The sequence below is a fragment of the Melospiza melodia genome, chromosome 5 (genome assembly GCF_035770615.1).
Source record: "Melospiza melodia melodia isolate bMelMel2 chromosome 5, bMelMel2.pri, whole genome shotgun sequence".
Lineage (NCBI taxonomy): Eukaryota > Metazoa > Chordata > Aves > Passeriformes > Passerellidae > Melospiza > Melospiza melodia.
The window spans coordinates 78,980,037-78,998,063 of record NC_086198.1 but is presented as its reverse complement, the minus strand read 5'-3'; the positions used below and the strand labels follow the sequence as shown (position 1 = coordinate 78,998,063).

Genomic DNA, 18,027 nt, shown 5'->3' with positions numbered 1-18,027 from the left:
TTACCTTGATTTTATTAGAAATTTTTCATGCCTGTCAGTATTTTCACATAATTTTCTTGTGCTCTATTGAGAACTTGTCACTTGAGCATGACAAAGTTCAGTGGAAACAGCTTCATGAATATTAAAGCCTGAAAATAGTCAGCACTTTAAGCCACACTATGAAGGTATGTTGCCTTCCTTCATATATTATATTTGTGTGTAGCTTTAAAAAGCTACAATTTCTTCTTGTCAAGACTGAACTTTAGGTTGTGAAGATTATTTTTTTCAGGAATATTACATTTTTATATAGTTGTTTTTTTTTTAAGAAAAAAGAATACACAAGGAACTGGCCAAGATGAGAGAAAATATGGTGCACACTCAGTATAAGTACAAAAAAAGCTTTTTATTAAGCATGTAATAAATTGGCATCCGTAATGGCTTCAAAGATAATTTCAGGGATCAGAGAAGCAAACATGGGTGGAGAAAAACACTCAGAAGTTTTAATGCAGTAGACTTATTAACTTATTTTTCTGTAATTTCCAAGGGCAGACAAGCATTAAACTTGAAGGGGTCTGAGACCCTTAAAGATACCGAAGTCTTGATGAGGAAGCAGAAGGGAGATTAGCAGAGAGATTTAAAACCGGGGAGAAGTAGAATATGGTTAAAAGTATCAAGTGAAGTATCTTTCCCTACATTAGTGTGGTGTATGTGCTGGAGTCATGGAGCTGGATACAAGTGTGCACATACTTACCTACAAAGCAACTGTTTGAAACAAAACAGTGGCTGTGTGCTGTGGGGTGTCTGTCAACAACACAAAATACAAGTTTTTGTGCATTGCAAAGTAGGAGGCATTCTTGGGGGACTTCTGCACTGTGTTGAAGATTACAAGTATTGGTATTTGCAACGGATTTGAGAACTTGCAAGATGAAATGGGATATTCCTGTGACTCCTTTCCTCTATATCCTGGAGTTAATCTGGATTTTTGGCCATTTCAGAATGGTGTTAGCATCAGGTTGATGTGGCATGGAGAGTCCTTTTATTTTAGTGTCTCTCAGAATGAGAAGCACAGTTCTGACGTGATCTTCAGCCACAGTAGAAGTGTTGAGACTAGATAGGAAAGGTAGGCTTTCTTCTGAAACATCAGCACTAATGTGAAATGTCAGAAGGAAACCTTGCTGGGAGGTTCTTTGGAAGGGTATGATGCTGAGCCTACACAGAAAATAAAGGTGGAGAGATCAGTGAGTAGGCATACAGATTAAGTAAAGTTACATTTTCACATGAAGTCCATATCCAGTGGAATTCCAGTCCCTGGAAGTAATGTTAATGGGATATGCTGAAAGCAAGTGTTTATAGTATTTTATTCTGGCAGATGCTCACAAGAAAATAGCAGTAAAATAAAACAACCATTTAGCTTGTGTTTTCTTGCTCAGACGTTTCCCAGATGCTTGTCCTGCTGGAGGCCTTTCCTGCAGATGTTTCCATTTGATTAACACTGCAGTGTACCAGATAGTGTCAGTAGCTAGGGAAAGTGTGCACACTTTTGTATGTGCAGATTAAATTGTGTCCTTTGCAGGGTTCTAAGCAGGAGGGTGTTGTTTTCTTGTTGTCACTGTGACTCATGTTGGAGTCACTCGTAACATTACACTGCACAATCTGATTGAAGATCTTGCTTTTGACAGTAAAAAGCTGTTTTTTAGCAAAATGGTTCATGGTATGCTTTGTCTCTGAGTACTTCAAATATTTTCCTTCCTTTTGTTTTTTTTTTAATGAAGCATGTCACTCTATATAACCAAAACCCACTTAAATTATTTACATATAGCACAAGGGAAATGTGAACCCTGAAGGTGAGAACCACCTGATACATAGCACATTGAATGATTAGAGGCAACAGACTTCAAAACAGCAAGCTGTTATTCTTTTTGGAAGAACTTACCTGGCCTTGTCTATACTTAGGTTTTAAATGTTCCTTAATCTAAATCTCACTCAAAATATGATGTTATAAAAATATGTATATGGATAAATTGTTAAAATAGTCCAGTGGCTGGAGCACAGGACTGCAAAACAGAGTATGTGGCTTCTCACTCTTTTGCTTTACTCGTAACTTTCTGTAACATGTATGGATTATTTTATTCAATTTACTTTAGTGTGATTGTGTGGGATCACATCAGTTGCCAACCCAGGTTGTGTGTCCCCTGTAATCTGAAAGAAAAAGTAGCTGCTTCCCAGGGAAAAAGAGGAAAATTTCAGGGCACTTGAAATTATGCCTACAAATAGTGTGAGGTTTTCTTTACAGCCTGGCCATAGTATCTTGCCTTTTACATTGCTTAGGCATTCCTAATTGGTAAAGTAAAGAACAGGAGAATACTGTGCTACTAAAGATGAGAAAGATGTCCTGGTGGAAGATAAAACTTCATACATATGTTATTACCATCAAGTTCTGTCATGTCATTGCTATCTTCTGCTCATATCCTTTCTTTAATGTAAGAGGATTAAACATAAATATATACACATACAGAGAGCTGTGTAAAGCAAGTAGGGCTGATGGGTTTTGAACCATTAATTATTTTTAGAGCTTGGCAGATCGCTAAAGTGTACAGGTTGGGTGTGCAGTTCTGATTTCTCAGGTTGTTAGATCAGTAATTAATAAATTATTTGCATTTCAGAATAGTTCTGTACTGGTTTTAAAGTTATATGTAAAGATCCCTAAGAAATTGTTTGACAGTGTAATATCTGAACTCAGAAGTATGTATTTATTCTCCATTAAGTTTTGAAGGACAGTCTGATAATCTGATCTTTGCCTATGGTTTCAGTCTCCTTAAATTCTCTTTGATTATTGTAAATATAAGGGTCTTTATTAAAATTATTACTTTCTGGCCTGGTGCCCTGTGAAGAATCAGATCTTAGTTTCCCAACCCAAAGACCATAACAAATTTCATGATCTGGTAGTCCTGCTGCATATTCCTTTCCTTTTCCTTTCAGTTTACATTGCCCCACAGCAGGCATTGCAGAGTAACCAAACAAATGGAACAGAACAAAAGGTGTGGGTTTGGTGGTGTCATTTCCCCAGTGCAGCAGTTTGCGATCACATGCCTGATTAATGGTGGCACAGAAATGGGGTGGGGGGCAGTGAAGTGCTGGGTGTGCACCAGCTAAGATTTGTCTGGTAAACTATTTCATTTAGAAAAGGGAAGAGATTTCAGGTGGAGATGCATTAGACAGTCATGAAACAATGGAAGACAACTGTTGAAGCACTGTTGAGGTAGTGGCAAGATTTAAAAACCAGGAAAAAGTAGTTTTCTTTTTGCTTGTGCAATTCTGGTCCAGTTCTTATTTCATATGCTGGGTGAGGCCAGTGGAAAAAATAAAATGTAGTTAAATCTTGTGCACAACCTGTTTAAGTAGTCTCAGATACTGTTGTAAATGCAGCAACCTAAAAATAGTGACTGCTACCAACTCTAACATGTGGCCAGCTGTGGTTTGAGGTACAGGGAGTACTTCACTTTTTACCCTGTGTCACCAGCATCCCTCTCTCCCGGTCTGCTTTGCAGAAGAGCTGCAATATAATTCTATTTTTAGTGGGAAAGCACAGACATCTACTGCAGGAATACCACTGCCCGTCCAAGGGTGCTCTTCCTCAGGAGCTGCTTTTTGCCTGAATTAATAGCTATAACTTTACATGAATGGCTTTTTTGATATGTGTGATAACTTAGTTTGGAGCCTGTAATGTTTTGCATGAGCTGTGCTGACTTTTGCTTTGACATGAGATGTTTGGATGGCAGGTGTCTGCAACTAATTGGCATTGGTGGGAATGGAGCTGAGATACTTTTAAACAGTGAACGAACTGTTCTGTACTTGGTATTGTATCACTGAATCTGTGAAATAGATGTGAAGTCACAAGTTGAAAACAATAGCTGGTATAACACCTAGCAATTCTGAGAAAATAGTTTAGCTTCTGCAGAGCCGCCCATTGAAAGCAGAATACTTAAGTGATTGGTTGTTTTCAGATCAGTCCTTGCTGATCATTTTGGGATTGAGGGTCAGACTTTGATTAAAAGATCATGAGCAATTCACCCTGGCAGCTGCAAACCACAGTCAGTGATGCTTAAGAATATGAAATCCTTAGTGCAGAGCTGAGAACATAGCAGCACTTGCAGGTCAATAGGTATTATTTTAAAATGCAAGTCTGCCAAAGATGAAGCCAGAGCAATTTGGGTGTCTCTACTAAATTAAATTATAGAGCCTTTGAACAAATTAAAATTAAGGTTGATAATCTATCCAGATTGAGGTAAAATATTTAGCAAGAGGTAATGTGGAAGTTGTCCGAACTGCAGAAGAGATTTATATATCTATCTCTTACAGCTGCCAGAGGTGGACAGAGCATGAGTGGTACTGAAAAGATGTTTATGCTGAGGGGAAGTATCGCATCCTTCGGCACTGATGTAGGGGTTGGTGAGTTTTAGCTGATCTTGCACTTCGGACAGGTACCGAGGCTGTCTCAGCAAGGCAGAGCGGGACTCGGTACAAGCAAACGCCTGGCTTGGAGCCAGGGACGCGGGGAGGGGAAGCGGCAGTGTGGGAAAGCAGTGAAGCGGGATGTCAGTGTTTGAGGGATGCAGCTGCGTCCTGAAGGCGCCCGTAATGCCGAGCTGACAAAGACTGCGGCTAATGCAGACGAGCTTGTGGCAGGCTTGTGTTGTCCGTCACGGCCCCGGATCCGCACCGGGCAGGGCCGGGCTGTCGGGGCGGCCCGGGAGGCGTGTGCCAGGCGGTGCCGTGCGTGCCCAGGCAGCGCTGGGCGAGGCGGAGAGAAGCGATGCTGTGCGGCGGCTCCGCGGGTGATTAGCGCGGCTGGCGGGGCGGGGCGGCCCGGCCGGACCCACCCGCGGGAGGCGGCCCGGGCGGGGCGGGCGGGCGGCCCGCGAGGCCGTGCGGGCCCGGGCGGCGGGAGCCAGGCCCGCGGTGCGGGGCGGGCAATGGGGCTCCGGCGCCGCCGCCCGTGAGGGACCGCAGCGTTCATGGTGAGCGGAGCGGGGCAGCTGCGGGGCGGGCGGGATGGGCGGGCGCGGACTTGAACCGTTGTGGGTGAACCCGGCCTCGTCCGCTTCTCAGTCGCCGCTCCGAGTCCGGGGCAGAGGCAGCTAACCGGGAAGGGGATTCTCTTTGTGCGGCGCGGGGCTACGCCGGGATGGAAGGCGGCAGCGCAGCTCTGCCGGGTGTTCGGGGTGTCGGAGCGTGGGGGCTGCAGGCTGGAACCTGGCTGGAACCCCGGCCGAAACCCCGGCCATCCCTCCTGCCCTGCCCTGCTGCCGCCCCTGGAGCCAGAGTCCCGCAGTCCCCGGCGTCTCCGCTCCGACAGCCAGCATGAATATTTCATATTCGGCTCCGTCGGAAAGTGGCTGCCTTTAAACACGCAGGGCCAAAACAAGATGACCTTGATAGAGCAGTTTGTGTTATTGTAGGTTCGGTTCTGCCGTGCTGCTGGAGCCTGGGGAGGCTTGGGCCGTGTGGGAAGTCCCACAGCGCTCTCCCGGGTAGAGCAGTCGGTCTTTGAGTGCTTGCCTTGGGTTCTAGAGGGTTATTTGTGTCTCTCGGCAGAGATTGTTGAGAATCCCTTTGTAGGTTGGCTTGTCTTTTTTGAAGAATCGCAGAGAATCACCACAGTCAGAGCTTCTTGCATCTTAACTGCAAAGCTGGCAGGTTCCACCCAGAATTAAACTTGGTTTCAGGAGGCGTGTTTCTGTGGGTTTTCTTTGTTTAGTTTGGATTATTTAAATCAGTGCTTTAATCTACAGCATGCTCTTAATAGAACATCTTCAAACCCTTGTTCAGCTCTTGTGAACAGCTGAAGGCGAAACCTGGAAGAAAGCCTAAATGATCCCAGTGATAAGGCTGTATTTTAAATTGTAAATGGCCAGCTCATCCTAAATTGATCCTAAAATTAACTTGCAATTGTATCAGGTTAGTAACCCCTAACTGCAGCATAGCATTTAAACAGATCCTGAGTTATTTGTACCTGTGAGAGATTAGAGTCTGATTTAAAGGAAAAAGCTTAAAACGAGCTATTGTGTAGCCCAGCCTATTGCAATATGCCTGTATGTGCAAATACTTGCACTTGCTCAGTCAGCAGATACTCTTAATATGAGTTTGTGGAGGCTTCAGTGTGCTTCATTGCTGTATCATACATTGTGCTCTGAAATAGCATTCACTTCTCACTGGGGTAAAAGATAATTTTCATGAACTTTTGTTTTCTGTGAGTTTTAGGGTGTTGGGTTTTTTTGGGGGGGGGGACTGGGGTAGGAGTCCCCAGTCTTTTTGTTTTGTTGTGGTTTTTTTTTTTTTTTTTTTTAATTTTCCCTTAATAAAAAGCAGTCTTGTAGATAGTATCACAAGAGGACATTTTTATTCTTTTTTGGCTACCACTGAAAAGGATGAAATTGGTACAAAGGAATCATACTTGTAATCTGATCAAATGTGCCACTCCCATTTTTGTGCTGGTCTGGCTTTTTTACTGTAGGGTAGTGCTGAGTAGAACACCAGTGAATACTTGCTGAAATGCAGGGTGGGCTTTGGCTCTTCTGGGAGGTTTGCGTAATTGTCCTGATGTGCTGATACTGTAACTAGCACCCATATTTAGAAATAAAACATTTTCTTAACCAAGAAATTCTTGTAAGGAGATATGTAGTGCTGATCTGGAGAACTTTTTGCTTAGCTGAAAGGGATTTCCAAATCAATTTGAGTATTCAGACTAAAATTCCCATTGCAGCCCAGTGTGGACATTCTTTTCTCACTTTCCAAAAGCAATTTTGCTCTCCAGTTGGCTTTCAGTGAAAGTAGACCCTGAATATAATTTTCATAAGTCAAAATTAAGCTGCTTTTCTGGAATTTCTGCTATAATAAACAAGGGGTGCATATGTTTTAATGTCATATTATGAGATGCTTTAGGGAGTAAGAGAGGCTAATATTTGACTATGTTAATTTGTGAAGAAGGGCTCATTAAAAAAATCAGTCTCTTAATAGAAACTGGGAAAAAGAAAAGCCATTTGCTTCATTGCTATCAGCACAGTGGATTTGCTCTGCAGCTGGTGCAGCTGAAGCCCATTATGATGGTGCACTTACACTCTAGTCACTCTCAGTTGTTTGCTGGTGCAAGTGACCAGTGTAAGCCTTTGCTTTCTCAATATGCTCTCTACCTGAGTATTTTTTATAGTAGTATTTTGCTTATTTTTTTTTCTGGAGGTTTTTTTAGTGAATGGCTTTGTCAGCATGAGCACTGTCTCTTTACTTGACAAAGCTAAGTACTACTCTGTAGTTTAAATGCATTTTCCTTGGTTCTTTTCCTTGTTTTCCAGCTGATGTCATGCGTAGCAGTATTAGCTGGTATTAATGAGCCAGACATTCCAAATTCATGACCATGTTTCCCATTACAGCAATGTAGTCATCATAGGATTGAGGCAGTGCCCAGTTAATAGACAAGGAAAAATAGGGATTTTCTGTGTCCTGAGGGCTGCACAGACCTGTACCCATGAGTCCTATGGAAGTAGTTTGAACAAGGATTGAACTGCACAACACAGAGTAGATGACCAAGGCTCCACATTCATGCATCATGTCTTGTTTTCATCCATCCCCTTTTTTAAGGTGTGATTGGAGACAGCCTTTCTGAAAGGGATGGATCCTGTTTTAGTTGCTTAATGAACCTCACTGGTTGGAAACGCTGTATCTCATGCCCAAGGAGGTTTTTATGAAATGGAGAGGTTAGGTTGAGAGAAAGAAAGCAGAACCATCTGAGGAACTCTTTGTGCTAGCAGGAAAAGGTCTGTGGCTGGAGCACTCTTCATAGTGCTCATTGATAGCATACATTTGTGTTTTTCTAAATTTTATTTTAATAGAAATGGAATAAAAAAGTTGTGCATTAAAGCCTTTGAGTTTTGGAAGTGGCAAGAATCATTATAAAGTTGAATGTAGAAGTAACTGTATAATGTGGATGTGATTTTTCCTTAGGACGGTTTGACCATGTTTGTTGTTTGTGTATCACTGATACTTTGCATATTTAATGTTTGCTGTAATACTTCAAGCACTGAAGTACATGGAAGTTGTGTAAAGGTTGTTTTATCCCATTAGGCCATGGTCTTAGTATACTTTCATTTAAACCAGTGTTTGTAGGGAAAGTAAAAATAAAATGGTACCTGAATGCCAAGTCCTCTGCTGTAGGTCAGGGTGATGCAGTAACTAAGGGTAGAAGGACCCTGAGGGGCTCACTCTCCTCTCAGGACAGAGTCTGCTTTAACCTGGTTCTCAGGGCTCATCCCCCTGAGCTTTGAAAGCTTTCAAGGTTGGGAATTTTGTCACAAGGCAACCTCCTCTCCCTGCAAAGCCTTTTCCTCTGGAGGCTGAGCAAACCTGGTGCTCTGGGCCTCTCTTTGTGTGGCACTTGCTCCACACCCTGCCATCTCCATGCCTCTTTGCTAGCCTTGCTCCAGTGTGTCAGTGTCTGATTACAGACACAGGTTAACGTGTTATGCTCTACTGTGATTTAGGATTGTCCAAGGCATTGTACCAAGTGTGGTCTTTCTGTCTAACAGTGATTTTAACCTTTTTTTCTCTCCCCATTGTTGAGCTGTTGCATATGAAAACAGCTTGTGTAGGAGAGATCTTACAATGAGATTTTAAGACATGGAGCTCGTGGTCATTTTTTACTTTAGTTTGGAAAGAGTGTAAATTAATAAAAATTTAAATAGGTCCTATTTTTGTACCTCAGAAAGTACCTGCTGTTTGTAAACTCCTTAGTAATACTTTGGAAAAGCAGACTGTCAGCTAGAGGAACTTAAGATGTGTTTACAAACAGAAAGAATGGAAAAAACCATTTTGTTGGTGTTTTCAGTGTTGAGGTTGCTCTAGTTGAAAAGTTTCAAAGGGACTGTAGTAGGGCTGAGATGTGAAAGCATTGTCTTAAAAATTTCTGTAGATCCCTTTTTAAATTCTCAAGTGCATCATCTTGGTGCTCTGCACTCGTGTGATTTTCCCTGTCCTTTTCTTCTCTAGGAATATGAAGAAAAAACTGGACGAGCTCAGAGACCACTCTCTCCTAAACAGAATGTGAGGAAGAATCTTGATTTTGAACCACTCTCCACTACAGCACTTATTTTAGAGGACCGACCAGCGTAAGTTTTGGAAGTGCCACAGTGAGGGTCTCTTTAAAACCTAGCAAGTATTTTCTAACTCAGTGTATTTGCTTAGTCTAACCTCAACAGATAATTTAAAATCTAAAGTAGATTTTTTTTTTCTTCAGACTAGTGAATATGAAATTGGGGTGATTATGAGAAAAATTATTCAAACAGAAAGAAGTTTATTTTATAATAAAAGCAATGGCTTTTTGTGAAGGGAGTTAATTAGGATATCAAAGTTTTGAGTAATTCTACCTCCTAAACATGATTAAAGGATTATTTTCCATGAGATAACCTAAGCATAAAAACAAAACTGGTAGATGCTAAAGAAATTGAGAAGCAAGAATACAATGTCCTGTTTACACAGAGATAGGCCACACCTCCATAAATAATGAAACAATATAGTGATTGCTCTGCAGGAAGTTCAGCATCCCATTTTAAGGGTTGTCAAGCACTTGATGAGTTGTTTCATACCTTTTACTGCAAGGAGATTTTTGCATATGCAGGGTGACTCCAAAGCCATTTACCAGCAGCTGCTTTACCGTGTTTTTCTCCTGAATTACACAAATGCAGTCATGCTTAGTCAGTTTATGATTATGAATGTGAGCTGGCTTTATGGGTATGACATCTGCATTTTTAGTATAGCTGTGCATTGATATGAATAACTGGCAAAACATAGATCTGTGTTTTCATCAACAAACCTGTATGAAAAACGCTCACATCAAAGTAGTCTAATTGTAGGGTTACTTAAGGAACTTTCTGGCTTGGCTGATGGACTGTGTGGCAAGACATTGGGAGATGTAGAAAATGTAAGAGTGATTATTTGTTATAGCAGGCAATGTTATGTTATTATGTCTGACTGGAAACAAAGTGTACTAGGTTATCTGTTGTATTTAAAACTTGTCTATTAAAAATCTCTTTTTTGTGGGATAATCTGAGTAGTACAGTGTTCATACAGATGAAGTTAGTGTTACATTACAGGGAATGTTCAGATTTTGCTTTCTTTCCTACTGTTGATAGAGTGGGGAACTTGTAGCAGAAAGGTATTTTTAAAATTGAAGACAATTGAAACATCACTTCTTTCATCTAATGGGAAAACTGCTCTGGACAGCAGTGCTGTTATCTGACTCTTACTAAGGAATCTTTTTTTAATTGTTTACCTACACTTTGTATACTATTTTTTATGTTTACCTATTTGTCTTAGTTTCCTTTTTAAGACTTCAGACAGAACAGTGTAGTGAGATTATTTTTTTTTTTTCAAAATACCCGCTCTTGATTTCACACTCATTTGCAGGTCTTAGGTAAAACTTGACAGTATAAAATCAATAAATATTCCATGGTGCCTCTAGCTTCAACTGGAAAAAGCATTAGTTGAATTTTAATAGATACTAAACACCATCTCACATGTCTGTTGGCAATGTTAAGACATAGAACCAGTAATTTGTGTGGTAGAATTTAAGTTATCAATATTTGTCTTCTTTCATCTGGTTTTCCTTTCCAAACTTCCCCTAACTTAAATAATTTCTAAAGACTTGGATTCAAAAAAAGGATGCAGATCAATTTACCAAAGTGAAGCTGGATAAAGAGATTGGTCTGTCTGGTTTACTAACCAACATTTCACCAAAGTGAAAATTTACTTTTGTTTTTCTACTAACGACCTTGATTTGGAAAAGTACTCGTGGGTCTGTATGAGGTGCTTATGTGTACATTACAGGCACTGTGATTACATTCATAGTAATGCATGCTAACTCTTAATGGTGCTGGGGGCTGTCAGCTGCCTGATGTGTGACACCTTACAGGAGCAGGAAAGTGAATTTTTGCATAGCTTTTCTATTAACCAGAGATATAAACTCTTCTAGGAATAAAATACAGTGTTCTACAGTACAGAAGAACAAAATAGTTAGTCATTTCCTGTTTTGATGTTTTGCTGATGCTGTAGCTGTAAGAGATACACATGGTTATGTTCATTACAAATAGGATTAGCTGAAAGATCGTGTGTTCTGACATATGAACACATGCATTTGTATGGCAGAGCCTTAATCACAAATCAAAATGTTTTGTTAGTATTAAAAATGGAGAATATTGAGGATGACTCCAGTGCCACTTGTTGCTCTAGAAGAGAAGGGAAAGAGTTAACTCTTTAAAATAGAAGCGGAGTTTCAGAGAGCAGGAAAAGGCTGGGTTGGGGAGTCATTACATGTGGGTAAAGAAAGTTGTGAATGTAACTCTTAAATAAGGTGAACAGTAAGAATACAGTCCTGTATCTTACCAGTTCAAATCAAAAGCAGCCAGTTTTGTATATACCAGTGTATTCTCTCCATGAAGACCAGCCTGTGGGTTCAGTTGGTTTAAGAATAAAAATGCTGAAATTACCAAACGTAAGGAAATTACTCAGCGTATTTGGTGTATAAACGTAGTCATAGCTGGTCAGTGTTCTTCCCTTCTGCTGACTCTGGCAAAAAAAGATTCTTTCCAAGGATCTGTTGTTCTGCTCTTTGACTGGATATTTTGACAGGAAGCAGAGTGTGCTTTTCCTTTAGAAGTGTCTAGAATTTTATTTAGACAGTCATGCCAACTGTAAATATTATTTTTTAGGAACCTTCCTGCAAAACCAGCAGAAGAAGCCCAGAAACACAGGCAACAGTACGAAGAAATGGTGGTTCAAGCAAAGAAAAGAGGTGATGGAATTTCTTGTCTTCAGATTTGAAAAGTACAGGGATATTTCTAAACCTGGAATGCACTTGTGTCAGTCTGTTGCTCTGTAATGTGAGGGATCTCTGCTTCCTCTCAAAGAAGGATCACTCCCAAGAGAGAGGAACAAAGGTAGTTTTGTTGAAAAGCCCAGCCCCAAGCTGAAAAGAAAATGGTCCTAGAATCCAGCAGGAAATAATTTTTTAATCCATAACTCTTAAATGAGTGATTGACAAACTCATTATTTATAGGTTTAAAAACTTAGTAATATATTGAAGTAGATTGTTGGTCAAATTAGTGAAGACTGGACTTGAAACTGCAGGATATTTGTCAGTTTCATGCTGGAAGCAACCTGTTCAGGCTGTAGTACATAAACACATAGTTTTCCACACAGGAAAATGTATGCAGTTATGTTCATTTGATAATCTCACTTAAAATTTAAAGCTTTCTCAAGGATTTGCTCATAATTTCTTGCCTGATGATATTTTTTGCAGAAGTGTCTTAGTAACACTGTACCATGACTATGAGGTAGAGGTGATGGCTGTGGTTTCTTTTGGCTGATATTTTTGACCATCTGGGTTTTCTAATTCAAAACAAGCATTGCAATAATAGGAGATTTGGACTTGAGTTTTGCATCCAATGGAGGCTACTGGAAATATATTTTTCCAGCTGGTCACACCCTTGAACTGTATGAAACAGTGAAAAGGGTATATGAACACAGGACTTAACTGCAGAATGCAAGTGACACACTAATAGAAGTATTCTCTTGTGATCTTGAACATCATGTACCTACCAGTGAAGTTCTGCCTTCGTGGGACTCCTGTTCAATAAATCTGCTACTTTATGTGTAGTGTAAAGGACTTTCCCTGTTCTTTCTCTGCATGTAGGGTGGGTGGATTGGGGAAAATGGGATGACTGTTAGGTGATGGACCAAGTCCTTGTGCTGTCTTCATTGAACTGGAGTATGTCATTCTGCCCAGATAAATACCATGACAAACCCATTTTCCCTGAAGCCACTCCAGATGAACAGCTTTGCATGGTGATACATTGTCAAGACGTCAGGAGATCAAAGACTGTAAACACCCTCTTGTTGGTTAGAGAAAAATTGAAAGCCTGCATTTCAGCAGGCTTGCAAAGGGCTTGTGTCAGAGCTGAAAACATTATGAGGCAGTTGCTATGGTTCTGCTCAGGCACAGTTTCTGTGGGGCTTTACATTTGAACCCGCAGTTTCTGTGGGGTTTTAAAGTGGATCCATCAGGTAAAATGTGTCCATTCCAAAGACCTTGTTCATGGTACTGCTTTTCTTCAGTGAATTTTGCTTGCCAGGTGAGCACCTCCTCATACTGTAGATAGCATGTGAATGCACACCCATGTCCTGCTGTAGAGATTGCCTGCATTTGTTTAACAAATTTGCCAGTGGAAAAAGCAGTAATTGATAATGCAGGAAGAAATACCGAGTGATAATTCAAACTGCAAAATACATCTAAACTAGACATGAAATTTGTTTTCTTCCTAGTGAACTGAGGTTTTCCATTTGGTGTGTGTAACATTTAGATTATCCATATGTGAAGTAGAATCAGAAATGTGGCTCTTGTGATTTCATGACAGTATACCTAAATTGTAATAGAAGAATGAAAACAAAATAAAAATTTGTATTAATTTGGCCTGTAGTTTTGAGTCTGCCATAAAAGGGGTGGGGATTTATTAGGAAATACTCTGACTTGTTCTACTAGGTGAGGCTGTTGACTGACTGAAGTGTTAATTTAAAGTTAATAGTGTGGTTAGATTTGAAGAGTCAAAGAAGTCATACATTATCTAGTTCCCATTGTCTCATCTGTGGAAAATTAAACTTATAGTTGCAGTTTGTTCTTTCTTCACATTTGCAATCACTGCTCAGCTTGCTGTGTGCCTGGGAAATTTTCAGCATTTGAACAGTCCACTGTACACAGTGTGCTTTACATGGTTTCATAGCCATGACTAACTGAATATTTAGTTTCTGGTTTTATTAACTTAGAGAGGAAATTCCTTTTTTGCAGAGCTTAAAGAAGCCCAGAAGAGAAAGAAACAACTGGAAGAACGCTGTAAACTGGAAGACAGCATTGGCAATGCTGTTTTAACTTGGAACAATGAAATCTTACCCAACTGGGAAACTATGTAAGACAGTATGTTATATTGAGTTTTAATTAAAGTTGCAGTGCATATCCTGAAGAGAAGTTGCAAAGTTAAGAAGCATAAATTTTAAATGATCTTGGAAGCTTTTGTTAGAAAATCATTCTTGAACACCTACAAAAGAAATAAGCAACATCTTTATTTCTACAAGGTGATTGGAAGTGATGCAGTGCTGAGTCTTATTACTTTAATGAAAGCTCAAGGTACTCAGAAACTGTGAAGCACTGAGGAGTGATCTGTGGTAGAGAATGTAAAAGCATAAGGCATAGTACTTGAACATCCATTTATCAGAAATGAGCTTTCCTTGACTGAGCTCTTAATGCAATATCAGTGTAGATGGAGGTATGTGAATGGTTTATGAAGCCTCTTTAATTCTAGAATGGTATATATCCTGGGATAATCAAATGATGAAAAAGAGAAATAGGGGAAAAGTTATTTATATTAAGTGCTGGAAGATTTCCTTCAAAGACATGGCACAGCCAGTTGATAAAATACCTTGGTGATCTTTGCTAGTCATATTAAAAGAGCCAGCCCCCAGTGCTCCAAATGCAGCCACCACAACATAAACTATAAAGCAACAGCACTCAGAACTGCAATTTGCTTAACAATGAAATTCAGTTATCCTGAGAATATATATTAAAAAGACTGACAGAATTTATTGGAAAATGTGTTTCTGGAGAACTGAAGTGTAATAAACTAAGTCTAAGCAAATTGTAGATTTACATGTTTGTCTTTAGTATTTGAAGATGCATCTGTTATGGTTGCTGTAAGAATTAGACCACCTTTTCCTTTATTGGTTTATGAATTCAGAAGTTCCCCAATGTATTCACTGTTTTACATTTTAGTTTTCAGAATCTGCTGAGGGATAAAGGGATTGTTGTGGTTTTACCACTTTTCATTTGTGCTTAGGTGCTATTTTGTTTCTCCTCCTCCTGGGCTCCCAGATTGCTGAATGTCAGCTGCATCCATTTCAAAAAGCCTGTTTAAGACATTTAAAATATCTTTCAAGCTCCCACCTAAAAGTTAATCCTTGTCACATCTTTGTGGATTTTTCCAGAGGCACAGAACTGCAAAGATAGGTGGGAAGCTGCATGTCTTTGCACAGCAGGGTGAAGGCAGAGAGCAGACTTTCATAACTTGTTCCTGTATTTAGTCTTGTATGGAGCTGTCCAGTCTTTAGCATAGGCAGTGACATAGGTGTGGAATTCCTTTCCATTTGTTTGCTTTTCCCCTATGATTTTTGCTAATCAAGATTATGTGTATTGTGATTGCTGTGCTTCTGTCAATAGAAAGCCTTTACATTGGAAGGAAAAAAGATTTCCTTTGCAGTTCAAAGCAAACTAGTACTAAAGAATGTGCAAATTGTGTTTTACTTCTTGGGCCATTGATGTTCGTTTGGGTTTGAATCCCATCAGCAGTGACAGGATGATACATTTGCAATTCAGCTGGCAAGGAAATGTTTCTCAGAATGAGCTGTTTTACTTTGAGCAGGTGTTGTTCGCGTAAAGTCCGAGAGCTGTGGTGGCAGGGCATTCCCCCGAGCGTGAGAGGCAGAGTCTGGAGCTTGGCCATTGGAAACGAGTTAAACATCACCCACGGTGAGGCTGCTGTTCTGTAGACATTTCTCACAAAGTGAGATAGCAAGGGGACATTCTTGTATCTGTTGTGGTGTGGGTATGAGGAAATGTTACCTCGTTATGCCTTTTTTGTGCTGCTTTGATGTGTTTTGTTCAAAAATACAGCGTCTTTTAATCTTGTAGCTGTCTAGGACTGCTGCTGTGAATTGTTTCTGAGTATTGCTGTCACTCTCTTGCTTTGATGTTGGATGGAGATGGTCAGAACTAATGACTCAATTTTTTTTTCTTTTTGAAACATAAAATTGTTGTTAATTTTGAAATGCCTATGAGCATGTGTATAGTGTGCTTCCTTTGATTTGAAGTAAGACAACAGATTTGTAAGAGGTTAACAGACCCCTGGCAAGATTTGTACTTTGATTTGTGAAAATAGAAATAATCTATTACTTCTGAGTAGAGAAAAATTCAGCTCTGAAAGACTAACTTATGTAATTAATTCCAACATGGAAATTGGAATTAATTCTGCCTGTACTCCTGCTGTATTGTGCTGGTTTTCTGTGCATTGCTTAGTCACCTTGGGTATAATTCTTACATAATTTACTAGACTTTTCTAATTATCCATTTGGACTGTAATTTTGAACATCAGTGTTCTGCAAGGAAAAGCAAATATTTGAATGTAAAATGCAGTTTAGATTGCCTTTGCTTTTCACTTAATATGAAGTTACAGGTGAGTAGAACAGGTCTTTCAAAACTGTAACCCAGTTAGAAGTTCTGCTGCTGTTAATGCATTGTCCATGTGGTGGGTGATTAGTGAGCATGTACAAATAATGGACTTGGGTTTATGTTTTTCTTTCTCCAGAACTATATGATATTTGCCTGGCTCGTGCCAAAGAGAAGTGGCGATCACTTAGTACAGGAGGGCCTGAAGTAGAATGTGAAGGTAACTTTTTGTAACTAATTTCTGCTGTGTTATAGAATAAGACATATTATAAACTAGTTCCTTAAAATGAAATCACATATTTTAAACAAACAAACAAAAAAAAAATCAGCTCTTAAGTTGTGTTGTGGTAAAAACAAAATGTCTTTTTGTGAAAGCAAGGAATAGCTGTATTTTTCTCAGTGAAATTCTGGTGTCATACAAAGCAAACTTGTTTGAGCTTTTTTAATAAACAATCTCTGGGTACAGTTCTTACTTTGATGCAAATTTGTAGGAAAACTACGAATAGTAGTTTGGGGATTATCACTGGAATTGGAACACTGAAATACTTTTCTGCATCTATAGTTTTGGGATTGCAATTGAGGTTAGAGCAGAAAATTGCATTCTAGTCCCTTATTGCAACTTTGAGCTCAAGTCATTGGTGTGTTTCAGAGAGCAGCAAGTTTTTTTTTGCAGATGAAGTAGTTTGAGATTTACTAATTGAAAGAGTTGACTGTTTTTGAGAGATTAGGCAGCTACATGCAAATGATTGAAATTGCCTTCAGTAAGTAATTATACTGAACAGAGAAAAAAAAGGACAAGACAACCTTACATACTGGCATTTTTAAGCAGAAAAATATTTTTGATTGGAAATTGCCACTTTGTTCCTTTGAGATTGTTTATATCTCAAATAAGATAACACCTAGTATGTTTGCAGCTTCCTCTTGCACTTCATTTTCTGGAGTGTAGATGCTCATGTGATTGATGCTCATTGTCTGTTGGCAGCTTGTTCAGTAAACAGCAGTAGGTAATTCCCAACTACACAGAACAGACAGAATACCAGTAAGACATCTTGATACCAGAATGAAGACTACTGCTATAGGAATGTACTTGGTGTTGGATCTGTTCCAGTTATGGAGACTGTATTATAGTATCAGTTACAAGATCTACAAAGGCTAAATAAACATGAAGCTGAAAGGAGAGTAATAGACATAGGTGGCATCCATCACAGGCTGCCACTTTAGGACTTCCCTCTTCCACCACAGCTTTTTCACAGAGGCAGCTACCTCAGGATCCACTGAGAAGCCTTGGTGGTGGTGAGGGGTCACAAGTTAACAGGCTTGTATCTGTCCAATGATTTGTCAGCAGATACACAAAAAGTACCTGACCTGCCTTGCCCTGTATCTTTCCCCACTTTGCTTCAAAACATATTGAGGGTCACTGGGCACTGTAGGGTTGCTCTAGGTCAGGACATACTTTCTGTTTAGCCTGTCTGCTGAATTTCAGGAATTGCTCTGCCTGTAGCCTTATTCCCTAGCATTCACATCAAAATACACAAACTGTGCAAAAGGTAAACCTTGCTGGAAGATAAAAACAAGAGCGAATGTTCACTGAATGTTTGTAATAAATGTAGTAACTTTGGCTTTTGCAGATGCTGGTTTTTCTGCAGCTGACAGAGAAGCAAGCTTGGAGTTAATAAAATTGGATATCTCAAGAACATTTCCTAGTCTCTGTATATTCCAACAGGTAAGCAATG

The 18,027-nt window shown here is 39.8% G+C and overlaps 1 protein-coding gene across 3 annotated transcripts in view; it reads left to right on the top strand.

Moving 5' to 3' along the window:
- Positions 1-18,027, top strand: part of TBC1D14 (TBC1 domain family member 14) — a 63,769-nt gene that overhangs the window by 27,551 nt on the left and 18,191 nt on the right. For 2 of the 3 annotated variants that reach the window (XM_063157572.1, XM_063157573.1), the window contains exons 4-9: positions 9,019-9,137; positions 11,736-11,818; positions 13,868-13,985; positions 15,492-15,598; positions 16,434-16,514; positions 17,923-18,017. In XM_063157572.1, the coding sequence (XP_063013642.1) occupies positions 9,019-9,137; positions 11,736-11,818; positions 13,868-13,985; positions 15,492-15,598; positions 16,434-16,514; positions 17,923-18,017 (603 nt within the window). Of the gene's footprint in view, positions 1-4,910; positions 4,998-9,018; positions 9,138-11,735; positions 11,819-13,867; positions 13,986-15,491; positions 15,599-16,433; positions 16,515-17,922; positions 18,018-18,027 lie in introns of those variants that run through there. The other variant, XM_063157574.1, reaches the window with a different exon arrangement.